The sequence below is a fragment of the Diceros bicornis genome, chromosome 10 (genome assembly GCF_020826845.1).
Source record: "Diceros bicornis minor isolate mBicDic1 chromosome 10, mDicBic1.mat.cur, whole genome shotgun sequence".
NCBI lineage: Eukaryota > Metazoa > Chordata > Mammalia > Perissodactyla > Rhinocerotidae > Diceros > Diceros bicornis.
In genome coordinates, this window is record NC_080749.1 from 41351497 (window position 1) to 41372730 (window position 21234).

At 36.3% G+C, this 21234-nt stretch overlaps 1 protein-coding gene across 11 annotated transcripts in view; it reads left to right on the plus strand.

The window, feature by feature from the left end:
* The window catches only part of PKP4 (plakophilin 4), a 242056-nt gene that overhangs the window by 145914 nt on the left and 74908 nt on the right, over window positions 1-21234 (plus strand). For all 11 annotated transcript variants that reach the window (XM_058549019.1, XM_058549020.1, XM_058549021.1 and 8 more), the window contains one exon: window positions 16479-16513. In XM_058549019.1, coding sequence (XP_058405002.1) covers window positions 16479-16513 — 35 coding nt within the window. The remainder of the gene's footprint in view (window positions 1-16478; window positions 16514-21234) is intronic.

Genomic DNA, 21234 nt, shown 5'->3' on the forward strand with positions numbered 1-21234 from the left:
TTATTTAATTATCTTTTAAAGAACTGCTTTAATTAAAGTAACATTATTTCATTTTCTGTAATTTTTCGTAGTTCACATTCTATAATTACTATTCTCAAAATATGTAAGTGATGAATTATTGAATCAATATAAGAATTATATTACTAGCCCTCACTTTTAGTCATTAGGATTTTTTAACCATGTGTATATATTGATAAATTATAAAGTAAGTTAAATAGGCCATATGGGATATTTCAAGATGCTTTCTGGAAAAATTTACCTTTACTGCTTTATAGGAATTAATAATTACTTTAATTCTATATTTTCTTATTACTATCATTTTGTATTTTTTAATCTGTATCTTGAGAAATGTTAAAAACACTAAAAAGTACAGAGAATAAGAAAGATTCAAGTACTCACATTCCAGAATTGAAAATTGTTGATAATTCATCATATTGGCTTATTTTTTATATAAGAAATATATTAAACATAAAATTCAAGTCCCCGTGTCCCATTCTCCCTTCCCAGTAGCTAACAACTAGTATATAGTCTTCCAGTTTACTTTGTATATTTTTGTATCATATACATCCATGGCCTATATTTTGTGTTGCCTTTTTAACCAAAACAAATGGTATAATCTATGTATCATTGTGCACCTTGATTTTTCTACTCAGTATTTGAGATCTATCCATGTTGATATATGTAGATCTAGTTTGTTTCTTTAACTGCTGTTTTATATCAAAGAATATTAAACTGTTTGTCCATTCTCCTGTTGAAGAACATTTAAGCTCCACTTTTAAATATTTTAAGTAATTTAACAATGAACATTTTTGGACATATCTCCTGTTTACATGTAAGGTTCTGGAAAATACATAATTAGAAGTAGAACATTTGGGTCATAATGAATGCACATTTTCAATTTTTCAGATCTTGCTGAATTGCTTTCTGAAGTAGCTCAGTAATAGCACCCTCATGCAGTGTGTGAAAAAGTTCCAGGTTCTCTCTTCTTTTTTTTTTGTTTTTTTGCCTTATTAGGCAGGCTTCTTAAATTTTACCAATCTAATGTTATCTCATTTTACTTTGCATTTTCTTGATGACTAGTAAGGTTGAGTGTCTTTTCATATCCTTATGATCCATTTGAATTTCTTCTTCTATTCATATTCTTTGCCCATTTTTCTAGTGAATAATTTGGCGTATTCTTTTTGGTTCAATCATTAGTTTTATTGAGCTGAAATACTCTGGGATGTATATCTTAAAATAGTACAAGTCTTAGTACATCACAGCACTAGGTACACCATATTAATCTATTTTTAGAAGAAAAATCTTTTAGTATTATGACAAGTATGTAGAAGAAACAACCTTCTATATAGGATATGTAATAGTAGATCCCAAATCCCTAACATTACTTTCTCTTTCTATTTCCACATTTCCTTTAGTGACCGCATTTATTTTTTTCTTTTTCTTTTTCTTTTTTTTTGCAAATGTTTATGATGTCTTCTCTAAATTCACTCAATGACTATTTATGCCTTTGCTTTATTGTGCAGATACAAAGATACAAAGCCTGGAAATTTCCAGTCTAGCAGGAAAGACTATTGTGTGTAACTAGCCGTATGACAAAGTGCCCTAGTAGCAGCATAAAATATGTCTATATTTTATTATTTTTAATTTGGTGAAGAGTGCTGTGTTGATCAGATTACATTGTCTGTCCTGGCTCTATCCAAGGAGGCCTTACTTTGGTGTCTTTGATTCTCACATCCTTAGGTGAAAATACTTCTTTGTAATTATATTATAGGGAAGAAAACAATAGCCATTGAGCACCTATTACGTAATAGACACTTGTGCTAGTAGTTGTACTGCTTATCTGCTTACTGTTCAATAGTGTTTCCTTTCTGGTTTTGGTTTTGTGTTTTAGTTTGCTTTGGTTTTAATTATTATTGTACACTTGAATTTAACGTTAGGATATTTTCCCCTAAAGATAGTGTTATTCTGTTGGTTTTCCATTGGCACGTTAAGTGGTTTGGGAAGACTTAAGCACCCCACTTACCTCCACTCCACTACCCCAAATAGACACAGTCTATATAAGAACTGCCCTTGCTATACAAAGACAACTATAAAACCTCTAGTCCCCAGCCCCATCTCCACTACCACTATTTTGTCTCTCCTCTATGGAAACTCTGGAGTAGCTACTATTTCTGTTTTTAGTTGATTACAAATATGTTACAAGAAGTCATGTAGATGTTAATTCAAAGATTCTAGAAAACAATCTTGAAAAATGTATTGCCACTAATGTACTTTCTGTAGTTCATTATTTTAGGGGGGAAAGTTTACCATTCCTTCATCTAATCACCTTAATCTCCATAATGAAATAAGGGAAGGTTGGTGTTAAGTTCACATTCTCATTACCATTTGGCAGGTTAAGGGCAAAGACTGATGTGTGTCATATGTTTCCTTAACCCTTCAGAGAACCACTACCATGCACAGCTCTAAGCCTATGACTTATAGAAAAGGAAATTGAAAATGTGATTATCCACCTAAAAGTGAGAGCCATCCATTAGTGCATTTTCAGCAGTTATTAAATCAGCTTGCCACAAAAATGAACATGGCATATCTGCCAAGAGGGAAAAAAAACAACTGACAAGTTTGCCAGACTTTGTAGTAACTGAATTGTTATTATAGCTACCCTCTCTGAGGCTTCACAATTTATTTAATAACAAATCAATCTAATCTGTTTTTTGCATAGATTTTTCTACTCTGCTGTTGTGTTACTCCACAATTAAATAGGGGGAAAAACACTCTAAAACTGAAGAGGAAAAAAGCCTGTAGGCTACAGATTTTCACAGCCAAGAAAATCTTATATTAAACAATTATACATTTTAACCACTGTCAGATAATGTAGATACAACATTTGGTTTGCATTAATGGACGGCTTATAATATTCCAAAGAGGAATGTCTTTAGGGTATATGTGTGTGTTTATTTCTTCTAGCTTTTTCTTTTATTGGAAAAGAAGAAATAACAGCAGTTATTCTAGGATACTATGATGTGTAGTCTCTGCTTCAGAACAAGGCAATTAAATGTTGATCTACCCCCAGCTTTAGGTACATTATCAGTAATGGTGCTATTTGAGCCACAGATAAAATTCAAGTAAAATTATCAACCATGATATAAGAACTGGTGCTTAGGAAGTACAAAATACAGATCTATATCTATTTTCTGAGCAGCATTATCCAACATACTTTTCAGTAAAGACTTATTTGTAGGGCTGGCCCCGTGACTTAGTGGTTAAGTGCATGCGCTCCGCTGCTGGCGGCCCGGGTTTGGATCCCGGCCGCGCACTGACACACCACTTCTCCGGCCATGCTGAGGCCGCTTCCCACATACAGCAACTAGAAGGATGTGAGGCTATGACATACAACTATCTACTGGGGGTTTGGGGGAAAAAATAAATAAATAAATAAAATTATTAAAAAAAAAAAGACTTATTTGTAAATAGTAAGTGAAATAGTATTATATTGTATTCCTTATGAACATAAATAAGAAGGTAGAAATTATATTATTGACTAGAGTAGTACATTAAGAATAAGTCTAGAAGTTAAAATCTTGGGTAAATTTTGCAACCACTAATGAAATAATGTTTCTAGGTCAATGACCATCAATGGCTATTAAAATCATTAGCTGAAAAGATGATGGGAAACTTTACAATGAATGGATCAGGCCCACAGCACCTCAACCCACTGATAGGTTATCTTCTGTTAATATTTCAAAACGAGAGATAGTCAGAAATTATGGCCTCCTCATGTGATACAATGATAAATACATTAACATCACCTATGACGTATTCTTACCCAAAAATTACTCAACCGTCTGGATATACATACTGATTCATAGGAAATACAGAGACAGGGGAACATGTTAAATGACATTGTGCTGATGCATTAGTTAGATCCATTCTGTTGGGAATTCTGCAGAGCAAATGAAAGAATTTCAAACAGAAAAAAAAGGTAAGAGAGAGGGAGGACAAAACTAAGCATTTAAAGAGATTTTTAGAGACATAGCAACAAAATGCAATGTATGGACCTTGTTTTGGTCTTGATTCAAACAAACCAACAGTTTTTAACAATTGAAACAGGGAATTTGAATACTGACTAGATATTTATCGATATTAAGAATTTTACTGCTAATTTTTAGGTGTGATAATATTATTGTGGTTATGGCCTTTTCAAAGTATCTATATTTAGAGATACATTGGAAGTGTTTATTACTGAAATGATTAGATCTCTGAGACTTGCTCCAAAATAATCTAGTAATGCAGAAAAAACAGTGGGTGCAGGTATGGAAGAAATAAATGTGACCACATGTTCTCTTTCTTGGTTGAAGCTAGGTAATGAATACATAGGGGCTTCGTTATACTGTTTGCTTTTCTATATACGTGTGTGTGTGTGTGTGTGTGTGTGTGTGTGTGTTTTAAATGTTACATAACAATAAGTTTTTTAAATGTTGAGTAATTTGGCTCTTAATTTTCTGACTGAAATTATGGTTAAAATTTGTTTCATTTTTATAAAATTAGGATGGTTATATTTCTTAAAAGTCTGAGTAATGGCTGTTCTCTTTATTAGTTTAAATAAAGACTATTTATTTAAATTGAATAGATTATGAATCTACATAGTATGATCCATATACTTCATAATGCCTGTTCCATCAGTAATGGTGGCTCATTATGGCAATGAATGGGAGAAGGAGCAAAGGGGGGAAAGAAAGATAAAACTGATCAACCACTTTTTCTGTCATGTTGCAAACCATTGTTCCTCTTTTCATTCATATTTCTCAAAAGAAGAATGCTGGACATTAAAGCCAGGAATTTAAGACATTCTTGTCCAACCACTTGCCCTGTGTATTTGCCATGGAGGGTGCCTGTTCAACCACTGAAGAGAGTGTATGGATTACTCATTATGTATCATGAATGCTGTTTTGGGAGAGTTTACCCTGATCCTCCATTATCATTAATGTCATAGATTCAAATAGGCTTTCTTCTGGTTTATTCCTCTATTCAGTAGTTTGGAAACCCTGCACACTTATGTGTGGGGGATAAATAGAGAAGAGAGGAAACAAGAGTAGGTAAGGGGATGTAGGACAAATTAGGGATCCATGGGAGCTTTCAGGAGAGATTTAAAGCATTCTAGAACCACTTTCCTAGGTTGCATATGTCTTACTACATGGAAACATAGCATATGCTTTGCCAAATGTTGACTGTATCCTTATGTGTCCATTGTTTTCCCAGGATAGTTATTGATGATCCTGGGTCTGTACTCTAGCCCACATGTGAATCCATTCCTCCTTCAGCACTAACATGGCTATTTATGGTGCTTGTCCATGAATCAAGAGCTGAAAATGCTGTTACTGTGAGAAACAATTTTTTTCAAAGGGCAGAGCAGAAATATAAGAAATATATCATGTTCTTTTTTTTACACTTGTAATAAGAATAAAGTTTTCTCGGAAATTAAAGAAACTTTACTGTTTATAAAAATTTTTTGAATAAATCCTTACTCTGGGTAATCAATGGACAGAAAGTGAATATCATTCTTTAGACGCACACACCAGATTTGATAGTGCCTTTACATGAATATCAAAGAATTGTATGTGAATAAATCATTTGCTTTCGAATGTCTAAACAGGATAAATAATCAGGGGAGTACATGTTTAATAAAAAAATTAGGCTTATAATATCTTAAAATTCCTTTTCAATAATTTTTGACATAGGTTTTTCAAAGCATTTTAAATCCTACATTTTTCCAAAATGAAATTGCATGCATCATAAACAAAGCTATTTATAATGATGAATTTTTAAGGGTTTTGGGTGCTAGCCAGTGTATCTCTTACTACAGATCTCTACAGCTTAGTCTCATGTTAACTCTGTGCTTGGTCTCACAGAACAAGTGAAAAAACAGGACCCTTTCCCTGCTCCTTACCCATGCCAGCTTTATTTAAAAATATGCGATTTGAATTGTTTCATACATTTCTAAAAAGAGTATATTTGTGTGTGCTCTTTCTTTTTTTATTTTAAATTTAAAATAATGTTTTCCCTTTCTGTTTCTTTGCCTTTGTAGGGTTTTGGAAGAATAGAAATGAGGGAGACAATAGCATTTTATAGACATCGACACAAATAATTCATAGTATCCCGTCTATTCCAATGCTGACCCTTTGCCCAAATAGCAACCTAAGTTATGGCAGAATACTTAGGAAGGAGAGTCTGGTGTTGTGTTTAGTCATTTTACTATTTTCATTTCAGTTGCTTTCGCTCTCAAATGTCAACTGAAATGTTAGAAAACCTTCTATTCTGATTTCTACTTTTAATGGTTGGAACACCTGTTGTGGGCTAGGCTTAAACAGAAGTCATGCTTCCTGTATAATTTACGGGGATACCAGAGGGAACTGTTTGTCTCATTTTTGTCTAGTACTACATCCTTTTTGATCTTCCCTTTCCCATATGGTCTTCTGGATCTTTTATTCACAGATTCAAAGCACTAACACAAAATGCTTTTGTCAAAGAATATTTAACATCTTCTAAAATGTGTTCACTTCTAGTCCCTATGAAAATTACTTCAATTGTTAAAAGGGCTATTCTAGTATTTCCTGTTTCTTTAATGTTTTTACTGCATCAAATACATAATTTTCTCTTAGGAGACTAGTCGTAATATTAGTTATTTGTATCTTATCGTTTTCTGGAATACATTTTAGACAGCTATTATAAGGTTCCAAAATATGGTAGAGCAGCATGAGGGAAAAGTGGAATGGAGAATTGAGAAAACAAGGGTGAGAACAGAATAGAACCAGTCATGAGACCAAAAAACTTCACCACAGTGGCTGGTTATACATTTTACTCTAAACTTACTAGGAGCCAGTGGAAACCAAGACTGCACTTTTGCATCACACTTTGCTGTCCCTGTTTTAAAGACTAAAATTGTAAAAGCACATTCTGAGAGCATGGTCAGTTTTTTCAGGTAAAGTGTCACTGAGAGGGAATACAGGGTCAGACTGTAAGCCTTTGACCTTTCCCGTGTTCCATGACGTTTGAGGACTGCCTTCCTCCAGCTGTCTTGTTTGCTCCTTCTGTTGGTCACACAGGTGACTTAGAGTGCAGATGGATCAGCACAAATCCATCACCACTCATGGAAGGGAACTCAAGGCTCATGTCCTGTTGCTCATGGGTCAGAAGCAGCTGCATCCTACATGAAGGACATCATTTTTAATTCAAGTGCCCTTTCTTTTCTCTAACCTCAATATCACTCTCAGATCATATAAATAATTATGAAAAGAGATCCTTTGCCCTGTCTCATTTGTTAGGCCTTGCTTAGTTCAAATTATAGGCATATAACATTTTCAGAGCCAACTTAAACCCATAACACAGAAAAATAATAATTTTCTGAATTATCAATTTAAGAACTACAATTAAGAGCATGTTGTGATGGTTTCACTTTTCCTGACTGCTGAGATCAAGTGGTCCTTTCTTAGGAAGAAAGAAAACAGTCTTCATCCATTAGAGAATTGTCGAGGGTCTGATACCATGCTAAAGAGAACACAGAAAGGAACCTCAAGCCCAGAAAAATCATGAATTTGGAGGAAGAGTTTTTGTTTTTGTTTTTGATGAAATTGATTGTGAATAGACAATAAGTGAATTTGGAAGAGGCTCTCAAAAATGTAGTTAAATACCAAGAAAGATTGCTTTCTGAGTATTATTGCTAAGATATCCTTGTTGTCTGTAGGCTAGTGATTTTTCAAACTAGGGTCCCCCAAGTCCCTTAGGGACAGTAATGTGGTGGGTAGGGATAGCTGTTTGCCTCCTAACTCTCCTCCTCTGCTTCAGCCAGGCAAAGCAGTTCACCTTCATTATCTGTTCTGCATATTGGCCTTCCTGGCTTTGACTTACCAGGATAGCCTAGTGGAAGAAGGAAGAGCTGTCCACTCCTGTGTTGGAAAGAATAATCATGATATATTGTTTTTGTCTAACTGCTCTAGTAGTTCTGGAGGTAAGACAGAGTGTAAGTCTCTTTTTAATGTAAAGGATTTATTTCCTAGTCAATTCTTATCTAATTAAAAGTGATAAATGAGGTCCTTGTTTCCCAAACATAGGAAAAACAAAACTAGTTCTAACCTGACAGTTACCTATTGGTGGGTGATATGAGTTCTTGCAACATCAGAAAATGGTATAGCATGAGAGAGCCCTTGATTCCATCTCAGTCTTCTAGACCCCACTTGTCACCATGCGCATTATGAGTATAAAATGAGCTCAAGGACGGTCTTGTTGAGGTCAAGGTGAGGAGATACTTAACCTGCTTACATAGTGAATGCTTTTAAGACCTGAGATTTCCACAGGCATTATATTCAAAAAGTGGCATTCTCAGGCATAAATTCAAGAACACTCAAGAAAGCTAAAGCACAGAATGAGCTTTACCTAGCCAAGAACTCACAGGATATCAATGGAATATCTTACAAATACGTTAAGAGAAACTGAGCAAAATTTTAAATATACTAATTAAAAGGGAAGACAAAGCAATACTAGATAGAAATAAAAGACTTCAAGTATGATTTGATGTTCTCCATATCATAATTGAAGATTTAATTTAATTATAATTAATGAAGATATAGAAATTTAAGTGTTCAATGGAATGGATTATTCAGTTGAGGGAGTCTGGGGTTTTTGTGTGTGTGTGTATGTGTGTGTGTGTGTGTGTGTGTGTGAGGAAGATTGGCCCCGAGCTAATGTCTGTTACCAATCTTCCTCTTTTTGCTTGAGGAAGATTGTCACTGAGCTAATATCTGTGCCAATCTTCCTCTATTTTGTATGTGGTACACCACCATAGCATGGCTTGATGAGTGGTATGTAGGTCCACGCCTGGGATCTGACCCTGGGAACCCTGGGCCGCCGAAGCAGAGACACAAACTTAACCGCTACGGGCCAGCCCCTAGTTTGTTTTAAATTTACCCTGTAACACTTCAAGTAGAGACTAAAACTTGAGAGTCATTAGTAGTTATTTTACCAGATTCCTGGGGGAGAAAATCCTGGGTGCATAAGGGGAGATATGGAGTGGCCTGAAACCATGGAGTCACCTGGAACCAGAATCTAAGAAGATTCTGAAGCAGCTCATTAAAAAGCGATTTCTAATGTCTAGAGGATAACAAAGTATTAAGTAATTACAGTGTGAATTCATTGCCAAAAAATAAAAATTCAAACAAACCTACTTTCCTTTTTCTTTTTTAAATGAGAAATGGACCTTGGAATCAATTTAAAAAGTAGACTTATAAATACTAGAGCAATGGATTACAAAGGAAATTATAACAATCCAATAGAGAGTTGCCAGAAGTTTTCACAATGGAGTTAGAATCCAGAAAACCTACACATTTTCTATTGGAATAACTTCAATTAGTAGAATAATAAAGCCCACCAATAACAAATGAAAAAGTTGAAAGGTAATTTTTTAAATGAGCGAACCACAAATTGAAAATAAGACAGTAATGAATTCGTATAGAAAGGGAGAAATGCAGTTTGGAGTTTACTGGAACTACTGAGATTTCATCTGTAAACATGTGGTAGTTCTTGATTTCAAGAGTTAACAAGAAGAAACACAGAACTTTTGTATAGAACTCAAAACTTACGGACGGAGCTCAAAATAGTAAAACTAATAGGAAATACAAGAGTAAAAGGTCAGGCCAGCAAATACAAGTGCATTTTTTTTTTAATTTATAGTAAGATTAATGAACATGAGAACAATGAGTTTTCATCTATTAATTACCTTTGTTCAGTAAAGGAAGAACACCTAAGAATAATTTAAAAAACATCGTGAAAGAACGTGTTGTAATAGTGAAATAAGTAGATCATGTAATGCTACTAAATTGGGGTAGTTTAAACAACCATTTGCAGAGATTGGCTGTCTTAATACAATGGGGAGAAATGTCAGATTTACTTGCACATGTAGAATATTATGTTGGTGGTCTCCCAAACTGGCTGATTCCCAGCCCTTTACAATTCTTGAGCTGTGAGAATTGAGACAAACTCCAGAATATGGCAATACATTTCATATTGCTACATACCTCTCCCACCGGAGCCTTCATGTTCAAATTCCTACCTGGATAGTCCCGATACCAATTTACCTTCTCTTAATAGGTGAGTAGAAGGAGAGCTAGGTCTCTTTTTTGTTTTAAAAGACAAATGTTTCACACTTAGGGTTGATAACAGATAAGTGAATGCTTCCTTAGTCAGCACACTGCTGGACCCATCAAAGTCCTCTCCTATAAAGGTTTCTGGCTTTAAGATCAGCCTTTCAAAAGTTTTTTGACACCTTCTTGCTTTGAGGGGCATGTGAACCACTGGGAGTCACGTAGGTACTGTAATGAATAATTACAAGACAATTGAAAGCACCTGGAAGGCAAGGACTTTGCCTCTTTTTTGTACCCCAGCCTTTAACAATGTCTGGCACTAAGCAGATGATCAACAAATATTCGTTGAATGGATACGTGTAATATGTACAATTAACATCTTTTCTGTAAGATATAGAAAGAGCCAAAAATAAGGGGCGGAGGGGATCTGACTCCTTTGTAGAATGGTTGAAGCAATTTCTACAATTATGTAGGATTAGCCTTTAAAAAGAACAAACCAAGGAGTTAAGATCAGGGGCTGGCCTGGTGGCACAAGCGGTGAAGTGCACGCACTCCGCTGCGGCAGCCCGGGGTTCGCCGGTTCAGATCCCGGGCACGCACTGAAGCACTGCTTGACAACCCATGCTGTGGCAGCATCCCATATAAAGTGGAGGAAGATGGGCACAGATGTTAGCCCACGGCCAGTCTTCCTCAGCAAAAAAAAAAAAAAAAAAAAAAAGAGGATTGGCAGATGTTAGCATAGGGCTGATCTCCTCACCAAAAAAAAAAAAGAGTTAAGGTCAGGTATCATTTATTTAGCATCCTACTCAATGCTGGTTGGATGCAGACAGAATTATGACACAATCTTTACCCTCAAGAAGGCCGTTGTCTAGTAGTGAAAACAGGTAAACATATACTACAGTTGCAACCATATGTATACAAATACTACAATTACAATCATGAAAAGTGCAAATATAGAGATGGATTATTAGGCACATTCTTGACACACAGGAGGAAGTGCTCGACTTTCATTGAGCTAATTCTTGAAGGATGGTTGGTGATCACCAGGGAGAATGCTGTAGAGGATACGTGGTCTAGACAGTGGTACACGCCCATGCTCTATTCATAAGTAAAAGTTTCTAGAATAATTGATTCAAGTGATTCCTCTCCATTAATACTAAGTGAAATTTAATTTGTTATTGGCTATGCTCAGTTTTCTTAGAACTATTAATGAGACTTCTATATATACACAGATGCGTGTGTATCTAAAATTTAGCACAATGATTTTTTTTTAATAAATTAGTAAATTTTACAGTTTGACCATGTTCTAATCTCAGGGAGAGACCTGGTTCTCTTTCAACAAGGGAATAACTCTTGGGTTCTGTCCCAGTGCAGAGTGTCTAGTACGAGAGTACTGACGGTAGTCTGCATGCACTAGTAATAGGAAGAGCCCCATCTAGGCCTGCGAGAAGGGGAGGGAAATGACATGGTGAAGTTACCATGTGGCTCCATCAAATTCCCCACTGCCCCTCCCCCCCGCTTACCTGATGGTATCCACTAAAGCAGGCTGGCTCACATCAGACACAGTAGAATCAGGAAGAAATTGGATACTGACTTAATTAAGTAGACCATTTTTCAAAAATACTCCTGTTATTGAGTGATACAAAGTGAAGGTAAACTTTATTAGAGCGTTCAGTTTCACGGGTTTATAACATATATATTGTTACATGGTACCTGCCTATACCATTCTGGAATTTGTGTAATTTTGAAAATGTTTCCAGACTGTGTTTCTGCACGTTCTACCCCCAAAATAGTACTGGTAGTGTGAAGCAGTATGGTATGTGAGGAAACGGCAAGTAATTAGAAGTGCCTAGAATGTAGGTTTGTGTGGGAAAGGGCAAACTAGAAGGAACCAGGTGGTGGAGGGCCTTCTGTGCTGTACTGAGACGTTTGACTCTGTGCCATACTAAGATGTTTGAAATTTATCCTCTTTGGATCTGTTGTGCACTAGCATCAGGAAAGTGATACCAGATTTGAGTGTTTGAAAAATCACTGTAGCAGCAGCATGGAAGAGAGCCTGAAAGGATGAGAAATCAAAGCCAGGAAGACAAGTTAGGAAAGAGACTGAAAGAGTGATCCAGCCAAAAGAGGATGAGAGGACGAAGGCCTGAACTGTGCCAGTAGTAGGAGGGGTGAATTCAGAAGGTCTATGTTTTGAGTGACTGTCATGTGCCAGATACTGTCTTAGGTTCTGGAGATACATCAGTGAACAGGGCAGACTTCGCTGCCCTCGTGGAGCTGACACACTAGAAGGGGGAAAAAACAATAAAATGACTCCCATGTTCTTCAGTTTGAGTGACTAGGTAGTAATGATTAAATGGGCGTTAGTTTGGGGGGAAAAGAGTTTCGATGTGTTGAATACGAAGTGTGTTGTATCCAGTGTGCACTTGAAAATACAGGTCTAGAGTTAAGGAGTAAGGTTTGGGCTCTTTGCAGAGGGCCTGCTTATATTTGTTTTTACCCATAATACTTAGTTTTATGTAACATCAATCAGGACTTTGGGGTTGCAAAAATAGAATCCTCTCTGGCTTACCTAAGCAGAAAAGGAACTTACTAAAAGCTTTTGGGTGTCGACTTATGGAATCTCTAGGAAGGCCAGAGAGCCAGATTCTGAGTCAGGGTGTCCAGGAACAGTGCCCACTGCTGCTTCTGGGCCCACTAGATGCTCCCCTCTATACCACTGCCACCTCCTCACATGGCTTCTTAAAAGCCCTTGGTCCCTGGCCTGCGCTCTGGCTGCAGAGGAGTATAAGCAGGCTAGTTTTCTGACTCATAATCTGGGAAAATACAAAATGAGGATATCAAAGACATTGCACATCCGTAAATATCCAAAAGGATGTTTTGCCTCCATTTATGTCTGGAATGAAAAAATATTTAATTTCATAAGTGCGTAGAATTTTACAGTGATTTACTATATATTTTCATGTAATATTGTGATGAAGGCATGGTGTCTTCCTTAAAACAAAACTAATATTTTTCACATTAAAATGAATTGCCTTGATTTATTAATTTGCTAGTGAATTTGCTTTTAATTGTTGTTCACTGTCTGACCAGACAGTCCCAAACTTATGAATGGATTTCATTCTATAAGGTTAAATTATTGGATAATTAAATTATTGGAAATTGTGAATGCATCTTGCCACTGAAACAAAGTTATGGATGATTTAGTTCTTGTATTTTAAAATGTGTTTCATATTCCAGTGGAAGCTCCTAGAACACGAGCTGCTTGCCATCTTCAAGTGAGAAGTGAAAGGGAATGGAATGGAGTCATTTGTGGGCACAGTGCCTGTAGATACATTGTAGACATTCAATAAAAGTTGGAGAAGTGTTTCTAGGAATAGATGGTTGGAGGGAGAGGGGGAGGAAGGAGGGAATAAGCCTCTTTTTCTAACATGGAGCTGCCTGTAATTGTTCTAATAAAAGTGGGTTACATGGCTTACGTCAGTGACTTAAATTCAAAATTGCATATATTTATTGTCTGATCCCTGAATCCCAGAATAGTGAACAATTTGAGAGTCATTTAAATTGAGTGGTTCAAAGGGAAATAGACTGTTCTGAATAACATATAATGACTGGTTATAACACAGAATTGTAGGATTAGTGTGAAGGTAACCAGGCTGAGTATATAGTCTTCAAAATATACCATGGAACTTTTTGCCTATTTTCAATCCTAATATTAGTTTATTTTCCTAATGATTTTTGTCTTTTACCTTAAATAAGGGAGGGAAAAATAATATTAACTGAGGCTTCCCGTTGCCTTTACCTAGGAATGCATTATTGTATTTTCATGACCAAAAGCTTTTCAGCAGCAAAATGCTGTTTGCCTGACTGTTACACAAAGATTGTTGAACATCTCTCCACTCTAGGAGGAGAGTAAGTTAACCTGCTTGAGCAGAGTAATAACTGATGATTAATGTATACCTGATCTTTTAGAACAGTGAAGAACTCGCTATTACTTTTTCACAATTCATGTTGTACGACAATATATATTAAGCATCTGCCATGTGCCAGGCAGTATACTAGGCTCTTGACGTGAGGAGATGAGCAAAACAGCCACAGCCCTTGCCCAATTTAAGCAGTTGACGTGAATTATATTCTATGATCTATAATTTTGAGAATAAAAACTCTTGTAAAGGTATTTCATTAAAGTTTATATAAACTTCAAACTCAGAAGATAATAGACTTGCATAATATTCCCAAGAAACTAGAGGAATGTTAAACATTTCTGGATGGCAGTGTGATTTACCTTGTATTTTAATACCGATCAGAAATAATATGAACATTTTTATAGGATCACAGGTAATAGCCTCAGTGCTTCAAAAACTAACTTAGATCATAGAATTAAATAAGAAAAACAGATTCAAGAGAAATTGAAATTCAATGTAGCGAACTACTTCTGAAGTCACAAGAATGTGATAACTTACCCTCAGGAGCAAGACAAATGTGCCCTTGCTGGTATTTGATCAGATTTTCATCTTTTTTTGTCCCATCAGTCCCTTTTGCATCAGATAAAGGAATGTCACCTGTCACCCGAGTGCTGAAGATTAGCATGAACTGATTGACTCCATTCATTGGGAGCATGCCTCCCAGCTTGCAGCCAGTTCAAGGTCCTGGAATGTGAACTGCTATGCCTCTGGTGAAGAAAAGGCAAATCACACGCAAAATAATGCGTAGTTTTTAACCAGCAAGAGTAATGCGTAGTTTTTAACCAGCAAGAGTTTCATTAACCATTTAATGACTTGGGGAAATATCAAAGGGTTAACAAGAACTTAAAATCTTAGAACTATAGCACTGAAAGGATTGTTCCTTTCTTCTGTTCCAATTCCCTTATTTTATAGTGTTTCCTTAAGGGCAGAGTCATACCCCTTTTCCTGAAATTTAATAAACACTCCCAAAATACTTCAGTTTGTGTTTTTTTCTGATTTCAAAAAAGATACAAATGTTTAAAAAGAAAAACATCCTTTTGGTTTTACCCTACAGAAATAATGGCGAGCTCTTTGGTTTTTATTTTCCTAGACTTCTTTCTAGGCAGTGTGTGTGTGTGTGTGTGTGTGTGTGTGTGTGTGTGTGTGTGTGTGTGTGTGTAAAACGCAAAAATGGGATCACAAGCTGTTCTGCCTCATAGCACAGTGGTGACAAGCCTGACTTTGGAATCTGACCATCCTAGGTTTGAATCCCAGCTCTTCCAGTTACTAGCAAAGGCTGTGGCCAGTTTCTTTATCTGTAAAATATAATAATGTACTTATTCATAAGCTTATTGGGAATAACATAAAGGAGATAGTACATGTGAAATACTTAATCTAGCATTTAATAAATGCTTAATAATCCAGCCTCTTCTTCCTGTGTTCTACCACGCTGCCCCTTTAGACCATGCTTTCCTATATTGACTTTTTAGGGGGTGCGAGCAGGAATGCACAGACATGGTTTTTGTTTTTTTTGTGTGTGTGTGTGAGGAAGATCAGCCCTGTGCCAACATCTGCCAATCCTCCTCCTTTTTCTGAGGAAGACTGGCCCTGAGCTAACATCCGTGCCCATCATCCTCTACTTTATACGGGACGCCACCACAGCATGGCTCGACAAGCAGTGCATCGGTACGCGCCCGGGATCCGAACCGGCGAACCCAGGGCCGCCGCATCGGAGCACGCGCACTTCACGGCTTGCGCCACCGGGCCGGCCCCCAGATATGTTTTTATGTACAATTTTTTTAATTGGTGCTCTATAAACCAAGAAAAATATGTAACTAAAATTTTCTCCTGGCTTGTAAAACATATTCTTGATATAAAGGCTTATGATATGATTTAAATTTTATAAGGTTACATTCAGTTCAAACTTACCCTGTTAACTTTTGTGTCTATTGTAGTATCTGGGGCTTCTTTTGGAAATAAGTAAAATGAATGAACTTCTTAACAGCCTTTTTGGTTCTTTTTGTATATATGTTGTGTACGTGTATACATTGTATATGATGTATAATGTATATGTAGTTTTCATATTAATTATTACAAAAAGCAGCATAGTATAGTATAAGTACCATGAATATCATATGTAGCTATGCTGTTTTATTTGTCTTATCCAAGGAGAATGTTATCTTTATAATTTGCCTTAACTTCCAAGTAAGAATACAGTTTTGTCCCAGATTGATGTAGAAGGTGAAGTACTGTCTAAAAATTAACCTAGAAGAATAATTTTAAATTTTGTTGGAGATTTTTATATAATTAAATGTGAATTAAATGTTTATATGCAAACAGGTCCATAGTTAAATTTTATTACAAAAAAAGTAAATATTCTGTTTTTTTCCCTTCTTTTCTCTAGCTCAACTGAGAAGTCATTTCCTTGGAGGTCAACAGGTATGAGTTTTTATCATATAAAAAATCTTATGTTTGCACACACACAAAAAAGGAGTTTCATAGCCTTTCTCAATTTAATACCTCTTGGTGAAATAAGCCAAGCAAACCCTTTAATAGTGACAATATTGAGCTAATTTGAACTAATAGTTCTTGATGTGCTTAATTTTTTGAACATAGTTGAGTAGACTTATATATGTCAACTATACAGAAAGTTAAAGCATTGGACATCAACGTTTTAAAAATCAACCCATTATCTAAAACTTTTCTATCATAAGGAAACACAGGGATACTCTCGCAAAAGTGATTATATAATCTAGGAAAGTTGTTATGTAAAGTTTATGTAAATCCAAGTTTTTCCTTTCATGGTGTTTCTTATACTCAAGAGAAGAGTTATATGAAATGTTCATTTTCTTTATGTGTCCAGATGTAGAATATCTGTTAACTTCTAATATAGTCTGGAAGCTTGTAATGTAGTCTCTTTATCTTTTCTTTTTACCCCAAATTCACCTCATATAAAGGATTAATTACATTAAGAACAATATCTGCTACTTTGACAAATATTTGATATCTTCATACTCAGTCTTCATTAATTAAATGTTTCTTGGGCCTGGCACTATACACATTGCTGGTCAGACTGTGATGGGCACAACACACACAAGTCCCCCTCACCTTCCATGGAGCTTATAATGTAAAGGATGATGCCAACAATTATAAATGCTAGAATATGCCTTGATGTCTAAATAGTTTGGCACTTTTCAAACAGGCTTGAATTGAGTACAATTCACATCACCAAATGTCTGGTATCTGAGTTTACCTGAACCTGGTACCAAGATTCTGATGTTATTTATAGTGCTTACAAGGCATCCTGCTGTTTTACAAAGAAGCTGTTCCCAAGGACTGCAGTGTTTAATCAAACCATAGATTAGGCAGAGGCATGTGCAAAGCTATGTAACAATAAGACTTACAAACAACAGTTTAATAGAAGGAGAGATGTATCATGAAATAATATGTAGTTAACTGCCAAATATATATTATGTGGGAAACGTTGCTATAAATGGACAGACAGACCACTTCTGAGATAGCTTTGCAGGGAAGATGGGCCTGGAGCCTAGGGCTTGATGGGTGGCCAGCCTGTGGAGAGGGTGTTGTCATTGGGCAGCAGAAGAGACAACAGAAATGTCACATGGGAACATTTAAAAATGGTTTGGGAGATAGTAAGATGTGCAAAGGCTAGACAACCGTATTGGGTCAAATTATAAAGATCTGTAAATAGCTGGGACTTTGAGTTCTCCTGCAGGTCATGGGGAGCCACTGAAAATCCTTTGAGCAAAAATTCACCTGATTTAAACATTCCTCAGGAGAAATAGCAGACCTATGACCTGGAGGGAGGAAAAATTAGTGGCAAGAGAGACCAGTTGAAAGCTTATTGCAGAATTTGGAGTGTGAGTTCATCTGAACTAGGCGATTCCTAGGGACTTAGAGGCTGGTTTGGTGTGGAAGAGGGTAGACAGTGATAACTTTGAGGTTTTGAGTTCAGGAGAATAGTGGTACCGTTAAAACAAGACAGCCAGTTTTAAGGGGATGCTCTGGACTTCAGTGTTAGATGTGTTGGATTTGTGACAATTAAAGGACAGCAAATGGAAACATTCAATAAGCATTTAGAAATGTGAATACTAAAGAAAACCCTAAATCTAGTGTAAAGAAAAACATTTAAACTGATAGGTCCATGCATATTAATACTTTATTATATGATTATATTGTTATGTGATGTTATACATGTGAGCCAGAGTGCTGTGAATAAGGGACAAGCAGTTGGAGGACAAGACTGAAACTCAGGAGAAAACCTACTCGGGAGAAAGTGGCTGCATTTTCTCCTTGGGAGGTAGTGAGAGAATGATCTACTAGATTAGTTTCCAAAGTGGAGTGGCTGCTCTATTTTACATATCAGTTAGTCTTTCTGTGCATGTGTGTGTGTTATACATAATTTTATATTTTTCCTTTTAAACAATTGAGAACATGTGCTATATATTCAGTTATATTTGCTGCTTTTTTTCATGTAATGTTATATCACAGTTACCATTTAATATAAAATTCTTCTGTAAGTTCATTTTTAATACTGCATCATTAGTTTGTTCCAGAAATATTTCTTGAGAGCCTTAAACAGTTGTCTAGGAGATAGTTGTCAATATTTAAAATAAATATCCTTGCCCTCTTGCTTCAGGTTTAATGGAGATATGTAACTGTATATGCTCACAATTGAGGGGGAAAGGCTATAAAGCAAAAGTACAAGTATATACCATATTTATCCATTATCTCTATTTTTGGACATTCAGGTTGTTTCGAATTTTTCACTATTATAGATACATTGTGGTAAACATCCCTGTATAAAAAAAATATATCTGCACCTTTGATTTACCTTTGCTAGATTTTTAGAAAGAAAATTATTTTAAAGTATATGAACATTTTAAGGCTCTTGATATGTGTAACCAAGTTGCTTTCCAGAAAAGATTATATTAATTCTCCTTCCCTTTAGGTATATGAGGTTGATCCTCTCATATTCCTTCATAAGTGTCATCGTTTATATTTCTAATTATCTACAAAATATTAAAATATCTGATATATTGCCCTTTTCTATTGGAGAGTTAGTATTTGATAGGGAAGAGTTCTTTGTAGCCCAAGGTTCATAGCTGTGTTAGTCCGAGTCCAGTCAGGAAAACCCAGCCCATGCCAAGTAGTTTAATATGAGGGATTTGATATAAGAAAGTTATAGTTATAAAAGTGTGGGTTGGAAGGTTTGGGAAAATTAAACAACATGATGAAGTAAGTACCCAAGAGATTAATGATACCGGGAACCTGCTGTCATTTCTAGGACAGTGGGGTCAGTGGTTTGGTCATCACAACTGGAGCAGTGGTGGGGAGTGGGCAGGGGGAGTTTTCCCGCTTTGGCTGAAACTACGATGGAGACATACCCATACCAGAAATGCTGCCTAAAGTAGAGCTGGAGAGACATCCTGGCTTCTCTGTGCAGTTCTCCTCCTAACGTGCACCAGTCTGCCCTGGCTGAACTGAGCTGCCCTGGTAAAAATTGCAGATTGTAGAAAGCCAGGCGCGCGTGGTGTATTCTTGTGTGTTGATTTACATGTAGTGAGAATGAGCTTAGGTTATGAAGACACATGAAAGGGAATGAAATATCTGGGGCCCTGGCATCCTTTCCACATCCCCTCTGCTCCAGTACATTTACTCAGCTTCAGTCATCTCTCCACCATCTTCATCGCTGTTGCCAGAGCCAGGGATCAAATGCACTACTGTGTGCTTAATGTTTTTCTGTAAATTTTTTAAATCACCTTTTTTTTAACCTTTCACCACCCTAATTAGTAGGCTGTGCAATCAGCTTACTAATGTGTTAAATATATATAGATAGATAAAATAATATATATATAAATGTAAAGTGTTTTAAACTAAATGCATAACGATTAATTAAATATTGTCCAAACAACTTCCCAGATACTTTCATGTTATGAAAATACCACTCCAGTGGTTCACCTGTCCTGACCACAGCTACCTTCGTAATTCACACCTAGTAACTGTCGGGGGAAGAGGGAGAATCTCCCTCTGCCCTTTTCCTTAAGGTTCTTATGGCTGGCCAAATAATCAACAAGACAGGTTAGCAGGAGAAAATAATACCAAGTTTAATAACATGTATACATGGGAGAAACTCAGAAATGAGCAACTCGTCTCTCTGTCTAAGCTGCTTGCTTAAGTATTGCAGCTAAAGGCGAGGACTGTGTTGGGGGTGGGTAGTGGTCTGGGACTTCAGAGGCCAGGAAGACAATTCTTTTCAGGGTCATCTATAGATAATGTGGTCAGGGAGAGACAGAGTTTTTGATAAAAGAGGCTTGGTGCCTTTCCTATTGTAACCTCTGTCCTACATTATCTTTACAGCCATCATGATAATAACTCTTTCCTGAAACAGATCTTTTCTTTTAAATTTTTTAGGCAGTTTGGAAGGGGAAACTCAAATATTCTTCCTGAATTCTCTGAGTCCTTATGTCTTCAGCTCAAAATAATCCGCATACCAGAGTGGTGCCTCCTAGGGTAGCTTGCCCTGAGCACCATCATAGCTAAGCTTCGTCCCTTATTTTTGTCAGAGTATGCTCTTGCCCAAACTCACTCAAACCTGGGAGGTGTTACATTTACTTATCCTTTTTTTCTTTTGGAGGCTGGGGGAAGTGTATTAACCTTCAAACACAGCAATCACGACTGCTATTTACTCCACTTTCTATTATTTTAACTATACTAATGTTACTTATGAGTTTTCTTAAATTTGCCTACTTTTCAGCCGTACTTATGACATTTAAGTTGTAACGATAGCAATAAATTATAATGATAAGGGTAGGTAATTGAAATTTGATTGTATGAATAAAAGTAAAATCTGATTTGTTTGGTGTTTCTTTTTCTGAGTAGTTACAAATGCCTTTTAGAGGTTTGATTATAAGTACATAATGGGATAAAATGACAGTTTTGCTGCTACTTTTACTGTAAAGTTTAACTGTTGTCTTTTCTCTTTACCACTTTGTGCACAGACATACTGAATGTAGTATGAAAATCAGCTCATGTTTAGAATTCGGCAGCCCTGCTCAGAATGAGGCAATGGTGGCTTAAAAGTAAAAAATATTTAAAGATCTTCAGTCTACTTTGTCTTTTGTAGGCCTTGACAAAAG